The sequence below is a fragment of the Zonotrichia albicollis genome, chromosome 30 (assembly GCF_047830755.1).
Source record: "Zonotrichia albicollis isolate bZonAlb1 chromosome 30, bZonAlb1.hap1, whole genome shotgun sequence".
Classification (NCBI taxonomy): Eukaryota; Metazoa; Chordata; class Aves; order Passeriformes; family Passerellidae; genus Zonotrichia; species Zonotrichia albicollis.
The window spans coordinates 5,661,022-5,678,846 of record NC_133848.1 but is presented as its reverse complement, the minus strand read 5'-3'; the positions used below and the strand labels follow the sequence as shown (position 1 = coordinate 5,678,846).

Below are 17,825 nucleotides of genomic sequence, written 5' to 3'. Positions count from 1 at the left end.
GAAACCGCACCGGGAGGGTCCCGGGGGAACCGAACGTGGAGGATCCCGAGGATCGAGGCTGGGGGGACGAACCCCAAAATCCCGAGGGGACCGGGAGGAGGGAGCCGAGTCCCGATGGCTCCGGAGCTCCGGGACCGGGGGGAGCCGAACCCGGAGGGTCTCGGGGACCGGGGCTGGGAGGATCGAGCCCCAAAATCCCGAGGGGACTGGGAGGAAGGAGCCGAGTCCCGATGGCTCCGGAGCTCCGGGACCGGGGGGAGCCGAACCCGGAGGGTCTCGGGGATCGGTTCTGGGAGGATCGAGCCCCAAAATTCCGGGGGAATCAGGGGGAAGGAGCCGAGTCCCGATGGCTCCGGAGCTCCGGGATCGGGGGGAGCCGAACCCAGAGGGTCCCGGGGGAACCGAACCCGGAGGGTCCCGGGGGATGGAGGCAGAGCACCCAGGACCCCCCGGTACCCCCACACCTGGCAGAGCTGGAAGGAGACCTGAGGAGGGCAGGGATGGAAGGGCAGGGGGGACCCTCCGAGCTCGCTTTGTGCCCCCCGAGCTCGGCGGCCTCAGGAGCTCCAGGAGCGGCACCTCGGGGGCCTCCCCGTCCCCGCCATCGCCCTCTACTTCCTCCGGCAGCCCTTGGCCGCGTCGCCCATCATGTCCCAGTACTCCCCGAACTCCAGCTTGGCCTCGTTGGGGTCTCCCATGCACTCGATCTTCTCCTCCAGGGGTCCCACGCACTGCGGAGAGAACGTCGGGGTGATGGGGATGGGGGGGTCCCACCGAGACAATATTGGGGTGATGAGGGGGGGTCCCACAGAGACAACATCGGGATCCAGGACCCCATCGGGACATCCTGGGGGTGTCCAGGACCTTATTAGGACATCCTGGGGAGGGTCCCACCTCATCCAGGACCCCATCAGGACATCCTGAGAGGGTCCCACCTCACCCAGGACCCCATTGGGGGGATCCCACCCCCATCCAGCGCCCCATTATGGGGGTCCCATCTCATCCAGGACCCCATCAAGGGCTCCCACCTCCATCCAGGACCCCAAGGGGACATCCTGGGGGGCTCCAGAACCCCATTGGGACATCCTGGGGGGATCCCACCTCACCCAGAACCCCTTTGTGGAGGGGTCCCACTTCACCCAGGACCCCATTGGGGGGTCCCACCCCACTCAGGACCCCTGCCATCTCCTGCTGGTCACTCCCCTGACCTTGCCCAGGTGCGGCAGCTTCTGCGCCAGCAGCTCCTGCATCTCGTTGGGGGTCAGGTACTCCTTCTGGCCCTTCACGGCGTAGCAGTGGAACTGGCTGATCACGGTCTCGATGGCGCGCTCCACGTCCGTCAGCTCCTGGCAGTCCTGAGGGGGGGACAGGGGGTGAGAAAAGGGGGGACAGGTCCCCAAAGGGGTAGGACAGGTCCCCAAAGGGGTCACACAGGTCCCCAGAGGGGTGGGACAGGTCCCCAGTGTCACCCTGGATTTTTAAGATTTTTCTAAGCCTTCTGATGCTGGCGTTCTTGTAGCAAACTTTCTCAGACGTTTTCTGGAAATAACTCATGGTTTTGCATTTTTGCATTCTTTTACAGAAGAGGAGAAAGCTGATGGGCTGTTGGTTTGTCCGGTGTCGCTGGAGAGGTGGCACTGTCACCCTCCAACCCGCTGTCACTCTTGGAAAACTAGAAATGTCGGAGTCAGGAAATAAACTTCCTTTTCCTTCATCTTGGGAACAGCGGCGTGCGCTGGTGGGATTTTGTGTCCTATAGTGGCACCCCAGAGGGGTGGCACAGGTCCCTGGAGGGGTGACACTGCTCCATGGAGGGGTGGGACAGATCTCAGAGGAGCGGGACAGGTCCCCAGGGGGGTCACACAGGTCCTCAGAGGGGTGGCACAGCTCCATAGAGGAGTGGCACAGGTCCATGGAGGGGTCACATAGGTCCCCAGGGGGGTGGGACAGGTCCATGGAGGAGTCACATAGGTCCCCAAGGGGGTGGGACAGGTCCATGGAGGGGTCACACAGGTCCTCAGAGGGGTGGCACAGCTCCGTAGAGGAGTGGCACAGGTCCATGGAGGGGTCACACAGGTCCCCAAGGGGGTGGGACAGGTCCCAAGGGGGGTCACACAGGTCCTCAGGGGGGTGGGACACCTCCCTGGAGGGGTGGGACAGGTTCCCACAGGGGTGGCACTGTCCCCAGAGGGAGTGACACAGCTCCAGGATGGGTCACACAGGTCCTCAGGTGGGTGGCACTGTGCACTGGGGTCACACAGATCCCCAGAGGGGTGGGACAGATCTCAGAGGGGTGGCACAGCTCCATGGAGGGGTGGCACAGCTCCCCAGAGTGGTGGCACAGCTCCCCAGGAGGGTGGGACAGGTCCCCAGGAGGGTGGCACTGTCCCCAGAGGAATGGCACAGATCTATGGAGGGGTCACCCAGGTCCCCAGAGGGGTGGCACTGGGCCCAGATGGGTGGCACTGTCCCCAGAGGGGTGGCACAGCTCCATGGAGGGGTGGGACAGGTCCCTGGAGGGGTGGCACAGGTCCCCAGAGGGGGTGGCACAGCTCCCGGAAGGGGTGACACGTCAGGAGGGGGGACACAGGACAAGCCCCGAGCGGGTGTAACACCCCCGATCAAACATTTAACCCCTTCACAACCACGGCATAAAAAAATCTCATCAGCACCAGGCCCGTCTGCGCAGATGTGAGACACCTCCCCATCCACCCCTGACGCCCTCATCCACCTGTGCCACCTCCCCATCCAGCTGTGCCCTCCCCATCCAGCTGTGCCCTCCCCATCCAGCTGTGCCCCCTCGCAGCCCCCACACCGCTGTGATGCCCCCCAGATGTTTCTCGCCCCCATCCAGCTGTCGCGGCCCCTCCAGCCGCCACCTCCCGTCCCCCCGAGCTGTCCCCGCCCAGGCTCCGCCACCGCGGCGTCTCTCGCCACCCCCGGCGCGGGCCCGGCCCGTCCCGACTGGTTCTTCCTCTCCCTCCGTGACTCAGAGCCCGCCCGGAGCTCCTCGGCCACCCCCAGACCCCGGTACCGGCGGGGCGGGGGGCGCAGAATAACCGGACCCCCATCCCCGATCTATCCCGGTCAGTCCTGGTCAGTCGTGGTCACTCTCGGTCTCTCCCAGACTGTCCTGGTCAGTCCCGGTCATTCCCGATCAATCCCGGTCAATCTCGGTCAATCTCGGTCCCTCCCGGTCATTCCCGATCAATCCCGGTCAATCTCGGTCCCGCCCGGTCTTTCCTGATCAATCCTGGTCAATCCCGGTCAATCCTGGTCAATCCCGGTCAATCCCCATCTCTCCCTTTCTCTCCCGGTCTCTCCCGGTCAATCCCGGTCACTCCCGGTCTCTCTCAATCTCTCCCGGTCTCTCCCGCGGCTCCGTTTTAGTGAAACGCCGCTGATTCACCCCAAATCTGCGGCTTCCCCGTGAAACCACAGCCGGTGATGCCCAAAGCCTCAACGCGGTGCCCCCAAATCCTCCACCGGTGCCAGGGGTGGGGTGGGCACCTCCCGGTTGCAAACCGAGCAAAAGAACGGGAGCTCTGCTCCCACCGGGGCATCCTCGGAGGGGCTCCCGGAGCCAATCCCGGAGCCTCCCAAAGCCCCTGGGCACCCCCGGTTCCTGCGCCGTGCCCGGGGGTCACCCCCGATGTCACCCCCGGTATCGCCCCCATCCCTCCGGGGGTACCGGTCACCCCCGGTATCACTCCCGGTGTCACCCCCGGTGTCCCCCCGGACCTTTCTCTTCTTGCGGCAGTTGCACTGGCCCATCCTGCTGCTCGCTGCTCCTCGGGGGTCCCTCCTGGGGTCTCTCGGGGTCTCTCGGGGTCTCTCCGGTGTCTCGGGGGTCTCTCCGGTGCCGGGGATCCGGGGGGAGCTGGCGGGGGAAGGAATCCAAGCTCAGCTCTGGCTTTGGGGTGAGCTCCCCCTATTCCAGCTCCAGGACTCCTCCTCCTCATCGCGGAACGAGCCCCGGGATGCGGCTCCGGAGCTGCCGGGACACGTCCCCGGCGTCCTCGCAAGTCGCGGCAGAGCCGAGCGTGGGAGCGGAGGGGCCCGAGGCTCAAAAACCCAAAAACCCCTCCTGGTTCCATCCCAGCGCGCACAAACCCCTCTGGTTCCATCCCAGCGCGCACAAACCCACTCTGGTCCCATCCCGAGGCTCAAAAACCCAAAAACCCCTCCTGGTCCCATCCCGAGGTGCACAAACCCCTCTGGTCCCATCCCGAGGTGCACAAACCCAAAAACCCGCTCTGGTCCCATCCCGAGGTGCACAAGCCCCTCTGGTCCCATCCCAGAGCGCACAAACCCCCTCGGCCCCATCTCATCCCACTCACCTGCAGCTCGGGCTGGCCCGGGTGTGCCCGGGCTGCGGCGGGCCGGGGTTTTATACCGGGCCAGGTATGAGTGGGAGCTCCGTGGTGCAAGGCAGTGATTTAGGAGCGCCTGGCCCGGCGCCAGCGTTGGGGCCGGGAAACGCCTCCTTCCCTCCTTCCCGGCCACACCGGCGGTTCCTCATCTTCCTCATCCCGTGTGGGAACGGCACCGAGAGCCCGCACCGGGATCCCAGCAGCGCCGGGATTCGGGAGGATGAATATTCCGAATATTCTGAATATTCGGGATAGCCCCAAGCCGGGATGTGCCCCCTGTGCCACCCAGGACCCTACGGAGGAGCTGGTGGCCACCGTGACCAGCGTGGCATCGCTGTCGGGGATCTCCCGAGCCCCACCCCGGCCACAGCCCCCCACGCACCCCCCAATGCGGCAGGAAGGTGTTTGTGGGGCACCCCAAAAAGCCAAACCGGCGCCAGGGCGATTTGGGAACAGCCCCATCCATCGTAACCCCAACCCCACCACGAGATGGGGGCTCCAATCTGGAGCCCAGCAAGAACAGCAGCGATGCTCAGGCTCAGGGAAAACCTTTTTGTTTTATTTTTTAGAGGCCTCTCTGTCACTTCTTGGCCGCCTTGTCCCTGCGCACGGCCTTGGCCAGCTCCCCGACGAGCCGCCAGAACTCCCCGAACCGCAGCTCCTCGTCGTTGTTCACGTCCAGCTCGCTCATCTTCTCCTCCAGCGAGGGCACGTCCTGCCGGGGTGGGGGGAACACGGGAGGGGCGGCTTGGAGACCCCCAGAAACCGGGATGGGAATGAGGGGAGAGGGGGCTGACAGAGCTGGGGGGAGCGGGACAGAACCGCGGTTCTGGGGGACACCGGGGCACCGGTTCTGGGGGACACCGGGGGCACCGGGAGCATCCCCACGGTTTGGGGGGACCCTCAGGAGACCGATTCAGGGGGACATCCGAGGGACCAGCCCCGAGGGGACCCCTGGATGATCAGGAGCAGCCCCACGGTTCCAGGGAACCGTCGGGGGACTGGTTCAGGGGGACCCCCAAGAGATCGGGAGCAGCCCCGAGGGGTCCCCCAGAGCATCGGGAGCAGTCTCGTGGTTCGGGGGGGGGGACCCCCGGGGCACCGGTTCTGGGGGACCCCTGGACGATCAGGAGCAGCCCCTCGGTTCTGAGGCACCCTCGGGAGTAGCCCCATGGTTCAGGGGGACCCCCAGAGCACTGGTCCAGGGGGATCCCTGGACGATCAGGAGCAGCCCCACAGTTCTGGGGGACCCCCAGGGCACCGGGAGCAGCCCCTCGGTTCTGGGGGACCCTCGGGAGCAACCCCGCGGTTCTGGGGGACCCCCGGGCCGCCGGTTCTGGGGGACCCCTGGATGATCAGGAGCAGCCCCGTGGTTCAGGGGGACCCTCAATGGGGAGCAGGAAAGGCCCACGGTTCAGGGGGACACCGGGGGCATCGGTTCAGGGGGACCCCCAGAGCACCGGGAGCATCCCCACGGTTCTGGGGGGACCCCACAGTTTAGGGGGACACTCAGGGCACAGGTTCAGGGGGACCCCCGGGGGATCTGGAGCATCCCCACTGCTCAGGGGGACCCCCGGGAGCATCCCCACGGTTCAGGGGGACACCGGGGGGACCCCACAGTTTAGGGACCCCACGGTGCTGCCGCCGCCCCCCTCACCTTCATCATGTTGGGCAGCTGGAGCCGCACGAGCTCCTTGAACTCGCCGGTGCTCAGCGTCCCCTTCCTGCCCTCCTTGGCGGCGAAGGTGACAAACACGGTGACGATGCGCTCGATGGCCGCCTCCAGCTCCGTCAGCTCGGTCGGTTCGGTCCCTTCGGTCCGCTCGGTCCCTTCGGTCCGCTCGGTCCCTTCGGGCAGCTCGGCCATGGCACCGGACACGGGGCTGCGGGGACAGGAGCCCAGAGAGGGTCGGGGGATGTCCCATGGGGGACCCTCCCCAACCCTACGAGGGTTTGTGCAGGACCCCGCTGGTGACACGGGGACATCAGGGAAGCGAGGCCGCGCTCACCCCTGGCTGCCGCCGTTTCGAGGGGTTTTGGGCACTTTTGGGGCGTTTTCAGGCGGTTTTATAGCCGCGCTGCAGGAGGGGACAGCGCAGCCTTTGTGTGTCCCCCCCTCCCTCGGTGTCGCGCCGGTGTTGAGTTTCCTGATGCGGCCGGACGGACGCGGAGTCACCGCCCGTCCGTCGGTCCGTCCGTCCGTCCCTCCGTGCTCTGCTCCCTCCCAGCCCGGGCACCGGACCAAGCTCGGCCTGAAGAGGCCGCGGCCTCGGCGGCGCCGCTCGGGGAGCTCCGGTGGGGACAGGAGGGGACCGGGAGCATCACCGGGGCCGTGCACAGAAACATTCCCAAAATCCGGATGGTTTTGGGTGGAAAAGACCCCCGAGATGATTAAATACAAACTTTGAGCCCCATTTTGGAGGTGCAGGGCAGGTGTCACACCCAGGTCACTCCCTGCAAGGCTGGGGACAAAGAGGTGACCTCAGAGCCGCGGTGACATTCCGGTGACCGGGTATCACCAGGGCTGTGCACGGAAACATTCCCAAAATCGGGATGGGTTTGGGTGGAAAAATGATTAAATCCAAACGTTGAGCCCCATTTTGGAGGTGCAGGGCAGGTGTCACCCCCAGGTCGCTCCCTGCAAGGTTGGGGACAGTGTGGTGACCCCAGAGCCGCGGTGACATTCCGGTGACCGGGGCTGGGGCATCACCAGGGCTGTGCATGGAAACATTCCCAAAATCGGGATGGGTTTGGGTGGGAAAATGATTAAATCCAAACTTTGAGCCCCATTTTGGAGGTGCAGAGCAGGTGTCACCCCCAGGTCATTCCCTGCAGGGCTGGGGACAAAGAGGTGACCCCAGAGCCACAGTGACATTCCAGTGACTGGGGCTGGGGTATCACCAGGGCTGTGCACAGAAATATTCCCAAAATCAGGATGATTTTGGGTGGAAAAATGATTAAATCCAAACTTTGAGCCCCTTTCTGGACAGGAGTCACCCCCAGGTCATTCCCTGCAAGGTTGGGGACAAAGAGGTGACCCCAGAGCCACGGTGACATTCCGGTGACTGGGGCTGGGGCATCACCAGGGCTGTGCATGGAAACATTCCCAAAATCGAGATGGGTTTGGGTGGAAAATTATTAAATCCAAACTTTGAGCCCCATTTTGGAGGTGCAGGGCAGGTGTCACCCCCAGGTCATTCCCTGCAGGGCTGGGGACAAAGAGGTGACCCCAGAGCCACGGTGACATCCTGATGACTGGGGCTGGGGCATCACCGGGACTGTGCACAGAAATATTCCCAAAATCAGGATGGGTTTGGGTGGAAAAATGATTAAATCCAAACTCTGAGCCCCATTCCTGGGCCGTGTCACCCCCAGGTCCTTCACTGCAGGCCTGGGGACAAGGAGGTGACCCCAGAGCCACGGTGACATCCTGATGACTGGGGCTGGGGCATCACCGGGACTGTGCACAGAAATATTCCCAAAATCAGGATGGGTTTGGGTGGAAAAATGATTAAATCCAAACTCTGAGCCCCATTCCTGGGCCGTGTCACCCCCAGGTCCTTCACTGCAGGCCTGGGGACAAGGAGGTGACCCCAGAGCCGCGGTGACATCTCTGTCACATCCCTGTCACATCCCGGCTGGGCCCTCACCGAGTGAGAGTTGTGACTCAGCTTCCCACTGACATCATCCCTATTAATAGTGGGCTCTGTAAAAAATTAATTAATCCCAATTAATTAGGGGGTTGGGACGGCCCTCCCCTTTAATCAGTGGGTATTTATAACATGGCACATCGGGCACTCCCCATTCCCACGGGGACCCCAAATTGTGCCCCACACACCCCGAGGGGACCCTCAGCCTCAGGACTGTCCCCAATGTCCCCAACCTCACTCAGGGGTGTGACAAACAGGGGAACACGCAGGAATTGGGGGTCCCAAAGCCCCCAGAGGTGTTTTGGGGGCTCAGAGAGGGGGAGTCCCCAGGGCGATGTGACAATTGTCCATCTCAGCACTGTCCCCAACCTGGGTGACAAACTGTCCCATTCCCAGGGTGACACGTGGGAATTTGGGGTCCCAAATCCCCCCAGGGGTGTTTTGGGGACTGAGGGCAGGGGTGTCCCCAGCACAATGTCACAATTATCAACCTCAGGACTGTCCCCAATGTCCCCAATGTCCCCAAGGCAGCTGCAGCACCCCAGGGGAACACGCAGGAATTTGGGGTCCCAAAGCCCCAGTGGTGTTTTAGGGCCGAGGACAGGGGTGTCCCCACCACAATGTCACAATTGTCCATCTCAGGACTGTCCCCAATGTCTCCAACCTGGGTGACAACCCCAACCTCACCCAGGGGTGTGAGTAAAAGTGAAGATGCAGCCCCCAGGGGAGCACACAGGAATTTGGGGTCCCCAAAGCCCCAGGGATGTTTTAGGGTTTAGAACAGGGGTGTCCCCAGCACAATGTCACAATTATCAACCTCAGGACTGTCCCCAATGTCCCCAATGTCCCCAAGGCAGCTGCAGCCCCAATGTCCCCAAGGCAGCTGCAGCACCCCAGGGGAACACGCAGGAATTTGGGGTCCCAAAGCCCCAGTGGTGTTTTAGGGCCGAGGACAGGGGTGTCCCCACCACAATGTCACAATTGTCCATCTCAGGACTGTCCCCAATGTCCCCAATGTCCCCAAGGCAGCTGCAGCACCCCAGGGGAACACACAGGAATTTGGGGTCCCAAAGCCCCAGAGGGGTTTTGGGGCCAAGGACAGGGGTATCCCCACCACAATGTCACAATTATCAACCTCAGGACTGTCCCCAATGTCCCCAACCTGGGTGACAACCCCAACCTCACCCAGGGGTGTGAGTAAAAGTGAAGATGCAGCCCCCAGGGGAACACACAGGAATTTGGGGTCCCCAAAGCCCCAGGGATGTTTTAGGGTTTAGAACAGGGGTGTCCCCAGCACAATGTCACAATTATCAACCTCAGGACTGTCCCCAATGTCCCTAATGTCCCCAATGTCCCCAAGGCAGCTGCAGCCCCCCAGGGCAACACGCAAGAATTTGGGGTCCCAAAGCCCCCAGGGGTGTTTTAGGGCCCAGGACAGGGGTATCCCCACCACAGTGTCACAATTGTCCATCTCAGGACTGTCCCCAACCTGGGTGACAACCCCAACCTCACCCAGGGGTGTGAGTAAAAGTGAAGATGCAGCCCCCAGGGGAACACGCAGGAATTTGGGGTCCCCAAAGCCCCAGGGATGTTTTAGGGTTCAGAACAGGGGTGTCCCCAGCACAATGTCACTGTCACCGCTCTGTGCTGAGACACTGATGGGGACAGGGAGGCTCCCAGGGGCTGGCATGGCCCTGTCCCCACCCCACAGTTGTCACTCCAGCTCACTGGGCAGGAATTGGTTTCCTGCAGCCCCCAAAAGCAAAACTCGGGAATTTGGGGTCTCCAAAGCCTCTGGGGTGTATTAGGGGCGAGGACAGGGATGTCCCCAGCACTGTCACCGTCAATGTCACTGTCACCAGGCTGTGCTGAGCTCTGAGACACTGATGGGGACAGGGAGGCTCCCACGGGCCCTGTCCCCACCCCGCAGTTGTCACTCCAGCTCACGGGGCAGGAATTGGTTTCCTGCAGCCCCATCCGGCCCGGGCAGGACGGGAGGGGACACGGGAGGGGACACAGGACGGGGCTGGGACGGTCCCCGAGCCCCACGTCAGGACACCGGGGTGGCCTCTTGGGAAAGGGCAGGTGAGTCAGGGACGGGAGCGGGGACAGGTTTGGGGTGAATCAGCCAGGGACAGGTTTGGGGTGAATCCGTCAGGGACAGGTTTGGGGTGAATCAGCGGCCCCGGAGCCAGGCGGGCCCGTGACTCCTGAGCCTGGAATTTGGGGTGAGCAAGGGGCAGGTGTCCCCACAGAGGGAAGGGGAGGGGACATCCCGGTGACATCCAGGGGGTTTTGTCACACTGGGATTCCCATCGGGGCGGTCCCCGTGGGTAGGGAGGGGTGAGATGGACTTGGGGACACCAGCGGGGACAGGAGGGGAGCATGGAGGGAACAGGACTGGGGTCGTGGAGGGACTCAGGCCATATAGGGACAGAGGTGGGGGCCATATAGGGACAGGGATGGGACCATAGAGATTTGGGGCATACAGGGACAGGGCCATATAGGAACATGGCCCTGGAACATGTTCCATATAGGAACAAGGAACATAGAGAGACTTGGGCCATATAGGGACAGGGATGGGACCATATGGAGATTTGGGGCATACAGGGACAGGGACTGGGCCATATAGGAACATGGAGGAACATGTTCCATATAGGAACAAGGAACATAGAGAGACTTGGGCCATATAGGGACAGGGATGGGACCATATGGAGATTTGGGGCATACAGGGACAGGGACTGGGCCATATAGGAACATGGAGGAACATGTTCCATATAGGAACAAGGAACATAGAGAGACTTGGGCCATATAGGGACAGGGATGGGACCGTATAGGACTTGGCCCATATAGAGACTTGGGCCTTATAGGGACAGGGACTGTGTAGGAACTTGGGCCATATAGGGACAGGGACCATATAGAGATTTGGGCCATATAGGGACAAGGAACATATAAGGACTTGAGCCATATAGGGACAGGGACAGGACCATATAGGGCCATATAGGGACTCGGGCCATATAAGAACAAGGAACATATAGGGACAGGGCCATTTAGGGACAGGGATGGGACCATATAGGGACGGGCCATACAGGGACTTGGGCCATATTGAGATTTGGGCCATATAGGGACAGGGACTGTATAGGAACTTGGGCCATATAGGGACAGGGATGGTACAGGGACTTGGGCCAAATAGGGACAGGGACCACGTAGAGACATGGGCCATATAGAGAATTGGCCCATATAGGGACAGGGACCATAAAGGGTCTTGGGCCATATAGGGACAGGGACGGGACTCAGGCCATACAGGGACAGGGACCATGTAGGGACTTGGCCCATATAGGGACAGGGACCATATAGAGACTCAGCCCATATAGGACCCCAAGACCGTGTGTGACAGAGTGACCACGAGCAGGGGGTTCAGTGTCCACTTCCACATCTTCATCCTGGGCTTCTCCGCACCCTGCCTGGGCTGGAGACCCCAAACTGGGGATGTCACCATGGCCACCAGGGTGACCAGCCCAGGGACCCCAACTGGGGATGTCACCACGGCCACCATGGCCACCACGGCCACCACAGTGACCAGCCTGGCAATGACCCCTGCGTGAGCTGGAGACCCCAACCAGGGATGTCACCACGGCCACCACGGTGTCCCCAGCCCGACAATGTCCCCTGCTGTCCCCACCGTCTCTCTCTGCAGGTGACACTGCTGCCACAGAGCCACCACGGGCGGTGTCCCCAGCCCGGCCACCTCAGCTCCTCCCTTCCCAAAGCCCGAGGAGGATGGAAAAGCCTCTTGCAGCCGATGGGATGTGGAGACAAGATCCGGCCCAGCCCCAGCACTGGTTTAAACTGGAGCAACTGGTTTGGCTGGGTCAAAGTGGAGCAGGGGCTGGGACCCGTTCCAAGCTGTGTGTAACGCTCCTGGCATGTCCCTCGCTGCTCCTGATTTGGGAACAGCTCCTGGGAATCTGCCTTGCAGGGTTTGGGACCCCCCCAGGACCCCCCGGATTTGGGGTTCACCCTCAGTGCTGCTGTCCCAAAGGATTTGGGGTGCTGGGAGCTGTTCTGAGCTGTGTGTAACGCTCCTGGCATGTCCCTCACTGCTCCTGATTTGGGAAGAGATTCTGGAAATCTGCTCTGGACCCCCAGGAGCCCCCAGGACCCCTCAGGAAGCCCCAGGACCCCCCAGATTTGGGGTTCACCCTCAGTCCCGCTGTCCCAAAGGATTTGGGGGGCTGGGATCTGTTTCAAGCTACGTGTAACGCTCCTGGCATGTCCCTCACAGCTCCTGATTTGGGAACAGCTCCTGGGAATCTGCCCTGGACCCCCAGGAGCCCCCAAAGTTGGGGTTCACCCTCAGTCCCGCTGTCCCAAAGGATTTGGGGTGCTGGGAGCTGTTCCGAGCTGTGTGTAACACTCCTGGCATGTCCCTCACTGCTCCTGATTTGGGAAGAGATTCTGGAAATCTGCTCTGGACCCCCAGGAGCCCCCAGGACCCCTCAGGAAGCCCCAGGACCCCCCAGATTTGGGGTTCACCCTCAGTGCTGCTGTCCCAAAGGATTTGGGGTGCTGGGAGCTGTTCTGAGCTGTGTGTAACGCTCCTGGCATGTCCCTCGCTGCTCCTGATTTGGGAACAGCTCCTGGGAATCTGCCCTGGACCCCCAGGAGCCCCCATATTTGGGGTTCACCCTCAGTGCTGCTGTCCTAAAGGATTTGGGGTGCTGGAATCTGTCCCAAGCTGTGTGTAACGCTCCTGGCACTGCTCCTGCTTCAGGATCCAGGACCCCCCAGGACCTCCCAGATTTGGGGTTCACCCTCAGTGCTGCTGTCCCAAAGGATTTGGGGTGCTGGAATCTGTTCCAAGCTGTGTGTAAAGCTCCTGGAACTGGTCCTGCTTCAGGATCCAGGATCCAGGACCCCCCAGGACCCCCCAGATTTGGGGTTCACCCTCAGTCCCGCTGTCCCAAAGGGTTTTGGGGTGCTGGGATCTGCTTTAAGGTGTGTGTAAAGCTCCTGGCATGTCCACTTTGGGAAGAGCTGGAAATTTGCCCTCCCAGGACCCCCCAGATTTGGGGTTCGCCCCCGTTCCCGCTGTCCCAAAGGGTTTGGGGCGCTGGCAATGCCCCTCACACGTTCCACCCGTGCCAGTCTCGGTTCTGTCCCCTCTGTGCCCGCCTGGCACGGGCTGGGCCCGGGGTTATTTTTGGCCAATGCCCGTCCCTGTCACGAGCCCGGTGACGTTCCCGGGATCCTGATCCGCTCTGGGGACGGGGACACCGAGAGTGAGTGACACGGGACCCCTCCGGTACCCCCAAACTCGGGATTTTGGGATCTGGCCCCTCACGGTGCCCCCCAAATTCGGGATCCCGGGATCCCTCCCCGTGCCACCCCCCCCAACTCGGAATTTTGGGATCCGGCCCCTCCCAGTGTCCCCCAATCTCAGAATTTTAAGATCCGACCCGTCCTGGTGTCCCCCAAACTCGGAATTTTGAGGGACAGGACACAGAGATGGCGGGGACAGGAAATGAGGGAGCTGCAGGATGTTAATTAAATTAACCCCTAATTAGGGCTCGGCACCGCCCGGCCCTGCTGGAAATGGTGCTGCTGTTGGGGGGGGTCTCAAATCCTGGGGGGGGTCACGGAGAGGGGGTGAGGGATTTGGGAGGGGAGGAATTTGGGGGTGAGGGATTTGGGGTCTGAAAATTTTGGGGGATCAGGAATTCGGGGTATTGGGAATTTGGGGGATTGGGAATTTGGGGGATTGGGAATTTGGGGGATGAAGCATTTAGGGGTTGAGGATTTGGGGGATGAGGGATTTGGAAGATTAGGATTTTAGGGGATTAGGAATTTGGGGGATCAGGGATTTGGGGGATTAGGAATTCAGGGGATGAAGAATTTGGGGGATTAGGAATTTGGGGTCTGAAAATTTTGAGGGATCAGGAATTTGAGGGATGAGGGATTTGGGAGATTAGGAAATTGGGGGATGAGGGATTTGGGGGATCAGGAATTTGGAAAATGAGGAATTTGGGGGCTGAAGCATTTGGGGGATGAGGAATTTGGGAGATTGGGAATTTGGGGGATTAGAAATTTGGGGGATGAAGCATTTAGGGGTTGAGGAATTTGGGGGATGAAGAACCTGGGGGATCAGAAATTTGGGGGATTAGGAATTTAGGGGATGAAGAACTTGGGGGATGAGGGATTTGGAGGGTGATGAATTCAGGGGATTAGGAATTTGGAACTGGGGGCTGAGGAATTTGGGGCATCAGGAATTTGGAGGATGAGGAATTTGGGGGCTGAAGCATTTGGGGGGTTAGGAATTTAGGGGCTGAGGAATTTGAGGGCTGAGGAACTTGGGGGCTGAGGAATTTGGGACATCAGGAATTTAGGAGATGAGGAATTCAGGGGATTAAAAATTTGGGGGATCAGGAGTTCGGGGCATCAGGAATTCGGGGGCTGAGGAGTTCGGGGGATCAGGAATTCAGGGGATCAGGAATGTGGAAGATCAGCAATCTGGGGGATCAGTAATTCGGGCACTGAGGAATTTAGGGGATCAGCAATCTGGGAATCAGCAATTCAGGGCACTCAGGAATCCGGTGCCGCTCTCCCCGGGGCCGCCGGAGCCGCGGGGGCTGCGGGGCTCCAGCCCGCTCGGCCCCGGGGCCGTAACGGGATCCCGGCCATTATCAGCATCCCCGGGGCCAGCTCGGCTCCGGTTTCCTCGGCCGAGCCGTTGCTGCAGCAACGCCGGGCCGGGCCTTGTGGGGCCTTTTGAGGGCGGACAAGAGCCCTTTGAGAGCGCCGAGTCACCCGATAGCCCCCGGCGCTCCCCCCGGGCCGCGCCGGCTCCCGGGGACACCGGATCCGTGATGGGCACCGGGAGCGACCCCGGGGATGCGGCCCCGGTGCCGGCGCTGACAGACGGGGGATGCCCTCGGTGCCACCGCGGTGCCACCACGGTGCCACCCCGAGGTCACCTCCCCAATGAGGGACCCCGGTGCCCATCCCAATCCTCACAGTGTCCCCAGTTTTGACACATTTGGGGGTGACCGGTGACGCTGGAGGGTGGCACGGGCACCCCTCCTGAGCGATGCTGTGCCCCCGCGGGTCTGGGGGCGCTGCCCGCGGGTTGTGCCCCCCATGCCCGGCCCCTGCGGGGCTGGCTCGTGGTGCCAGCCCGGCTGCCCAGCCCCGGTATCGGATCCTCCCGGAGGGAGGGGGATTGGAGCTTATTTAACGTGCCCGGCCCGGCCGGGAGGGAGCACTCGGAGCGCGGGGAGCTCAGGTGAGCGCAGGTGACTCTGGTGCCACCCCGAATCGGCCCTCAGAACCTCCTGGATCCCCCCAAACCCCCTGGGATCTCCTCAGAAAACCCTGGATCCCCTCAGACCCTCTGGGATCCCCTCAGAAACCTCTGGGATCCCCCCAAACCCCCTGGGATCTCCTCAGAAAACCCTGGATCCCCTCAGACCCTCTGGGATCCCCCCAGACCCTCTGGAATCCCTTCAGAACTCCCTGGATCCCCTCAGAACCCCCTGGATCCCCTCAGAACCCCCTGGATTCCCTCAGAACCCCCTGGGATCCCCTCAGAACCCCCTGGGATCTCCTCAGAACCCTCTGCCCAACCCCTGGGACCCCCCCCAGACCCCCCAGTCCTGCCCAGCATGACCACAGCCAGGGGTGGGTGATATTTTGGGGTCTGAGGAATTTGGGGGATCAGGGATTTAGGAGATGAGGAATTTGGGGGATCAGGGATTTAGGAGATGAGGAATTTGGGGGATCAGGAACTTGGAGGATCAGGAATCTGAGGGGTGGGGAATTTGGGGGCTGAGGAATTTGGGGGATTAGGAGATGAGGAATGTGGGGTATCAGGAAATTAGGAGGGGAGGAATTTGGGGGGTGAGGAATTTGGGGGATCAGGAATTTGGAGGATCAGGGATTTAGGAAATGAGGAATTCGGGGGATGAAGAAATTAGGTGCTGAGGAATTTGGGGGCTAAGGAATTGGGGGGATCAGGAATTTGGAGGATCAGGAATATGGGGGATCAGGAATTTGGAGGATCAGGAATTTGGGGGATGAGAATTTGGAGGATCAGGAATTTGAGGGCTGAGGAATTTGGGAGATCAGGAATTTGGGGGATCAGGAATTTGGGGGATCAGAAATTTGGGGGATCAGAATTTGGGGGATCAGGAATTTGGAGGATTAGGAATTGGGGGGATCAGGAACTTGGGGGATCAGGAATTTGGGGGATCAGGAATTTGGGGGATCAGGAATTTGAGGTCTGAGGAATTTGGGAGATGAGGAATTCGGGGCTTTAGGAATTTGGGGGATCAGGAATTTGGAGAATGAGGAATCGGGGGGCTGTGACCAGGACGTGTCACCCACACAGGGGGGCTGGCAGGTGACGTGCTGGGGGTCCCGCAGCCGCAGCCATGGCATCGCAGCTGGAAGGGGCCATGGAGACCCTGATCAACGTCTTCCACCACTACTCGGGCAAGGAGGGCGACAAGTACAAGCTGAGCAAGAAGGAGCTCAAGGAGCTGCTGCAGAGCGAGCTGGGATGTTTCCTGGAGGTAACTGGGACCAGTTTGGCCACTGGGAGGGCTCCTTTTCCCCCATTTTCCCCCCATTTCCCAGGGGAACGGCGCCTGGGCTCACCCTGTGTCACCCCCAGGCCCAGAAGGACGCGGGGGCCGTGGAGAAGATCATGCAGGACCTGGATGAGAACGGCGATGGAGAGGTGGATTTCCAGGAGTTCGTGGTCCTGGTGGCCACCCTGACCGTGGCCTGCAACACTTTCTTCTGGGAGAACGCCTGACCCTCCCCTCTCCTGCTGCAGATCCCAAAATCCAGAGCGCCCCCAGAGCCCCCCCAGCTCAGCCCCTCTGCACCCCGGAATTCCCAGGGGATCCTGATGGGATCCAGCTGCACAATAAAGGCACCGACCCAACCCGAGGGGTGTTTGAGCTCCTTCCTTCGGTCCTGCTCGGGATTCCTGCCCTGGATCCACCCTGTGAGTGCCCCTGGGGGATGTCCCAGTGTGGGGTCATGGGGAAATCCACCCTGGGTCACCCCCAAGGGGCTGGAAAAGGGCTTGGAAAGGGCTGAATCCATCCCTGGGATTCATCCTGGGATCCACCCTCAGATTCACCCTGGAATTCCATGATTCCACCTCACGATCCACCCCAGGATCCACCTCAGAATCCCCCCTAGGATCCACCCTGGGATCCCCCTTGGGATCCACCCTGGGATCATGGGGAAATCCACCCTGGGTCACCCCAAGGGCCTGGAAATAGTCCTGGATCCACCCTGGGATCCCCCCTGGAATTCCATGATTCCACCTCACGATCCACCCCAGGATCCGCCTCAGAATCCCCCCTAGGATCCACCCTGGGATCCCCCTTGGGATCCATCCTGGGATCATGGAGAAATCCACCCTGGGTCACCCCAAGGGTTTGGAAACCGTCTTGGGATCCACCCTCGAATTCATCCTGGGATCATGGGGAAATCCACCCTAGGTCACCCCAAGGGTTTGGAAACTGTCTTGGGATCCACTCTGGGATCCACCCCAGATTTACCCCGGGGTCATGGGCAAATCCACCCTGGGTCACTCCAAGGGCCTGGAAATAGTCCTGGATCCAGCCTGGGATCCACCCTGAGGTCCATTCTGGGGTCACAGGGAAATCCACCCGGGGTCACCCCAAGGGTTTGGAAACCATCTTGGGATCCCCCCTGGGATCCCCCTTGGATCCTCCCTTGAATCCCCCCTGGGATCCCCCCCGGGATTCCCACTGGGATCCCCCCC

At 61.3% G+C, this 17,825-nt stretch overlaps 3 protein-coding genes across 8 annotated transcripts; 1 reads left to right on the top strand and 2 right to left on the bottom strand.

Annotated features, from left to right (window-relative positions):
• Positions 1–401: 401 nt before the first annotated feature.
• S100A14 (S100 calcium binding protein A14) lies at positions 402–4,592 on the bottom strand. 2 transcript variants are annotated; one of them, XM_074529673.1, is made up of 4 exons: positions 4,341–4,592; positions 3,742–3,880; positions 1,209–1,355; positions 402–731 (listed from the first exon to the last, which is right to left on the bottom strand). In XM_074529673.1, the coding sequence occupies exons 2-4, from the start codon at positions 3,772–3,774 to the stop codon at positions 612–614; spliced, it is 300 nt and encodes a 99-aa protein (XP_074385774.1). In that variant the 5' UTR covers positions 3,775–3,880; positions 4,341–4,592; the 3' UTR covers positions 402–611. The 2 variants fall into 2 exon arrangements, with proteins under 2 accessions (XP_074385774.1, XP_074385775.1); XM_074529674.1 differs by lacking the exon at positions 4,341–4,592 and having other exon boundaries at positions 3,742–4,065.
• Positions 4,593–4,911: 319 nt separating this feature from the next.
• S100A13 (S100 calcium binding protein A13) lies at positions 4,912–6,675 on the bottom strand. Its single transcript, XM_074529284.1, has 3 exons — positions 6,383–6,675; positions 6,031–6,256; positions 4,912–5,088 (listed from the first exon to the last, which is right to left on the bottom strand). Exons 2-3 carry the CDS (start codon positions 6,238–6,240, stop codon positions 4,954–4,956), a joined length of 345 nt encoding a protein of 114 aa, XP_074385385.1. The 5' UTR covers positions 6,241–6,256; positions 6,383–6,675; the 3' UTR covers positions 4,912–4,953.
• A 6,554-nt stretch (positions 6,676–13,229) lies between these two features.
• Positions 13,230–16,973, top strand: S100A1 (S100 calcium binding protein A1). 5 transcript variants are annotated; one of them, XM_074529627.1, is made up of 3 exons: positions 13,230–13,305; positions 16,445–16,593; positions 16,695–16,973. In XM_074529627.1, exons 2-3 carry the CDS (start codon positions 16,453–16,455, stop codon positions 16,836–16,838), a joined length of 285 nt encoding a protein of 94 aa, XP_074385728.1. In that variant the 5' UTR covers positions 13,230–13,305; positions 16,445–16,452; the 3' UTR covers positions 16,839–16,973. The 5 variants fall into 5 exon arrangements, with proteins under 5 accessions (XP_074385728.1, XP_074385730.1, XP_074385732.1 ...); XM_074529629.1 differs by having other exon boundaries at positions 13,252–13,305; positions 16,410–16,593; XM_074529631.1 differs by having other exon boundaries at positions 13,305–13,328; positions 16,410–16,593.
• The last annotated feature ends 852 nt before the right edge of the window (positions 16,974–17,825 follow it).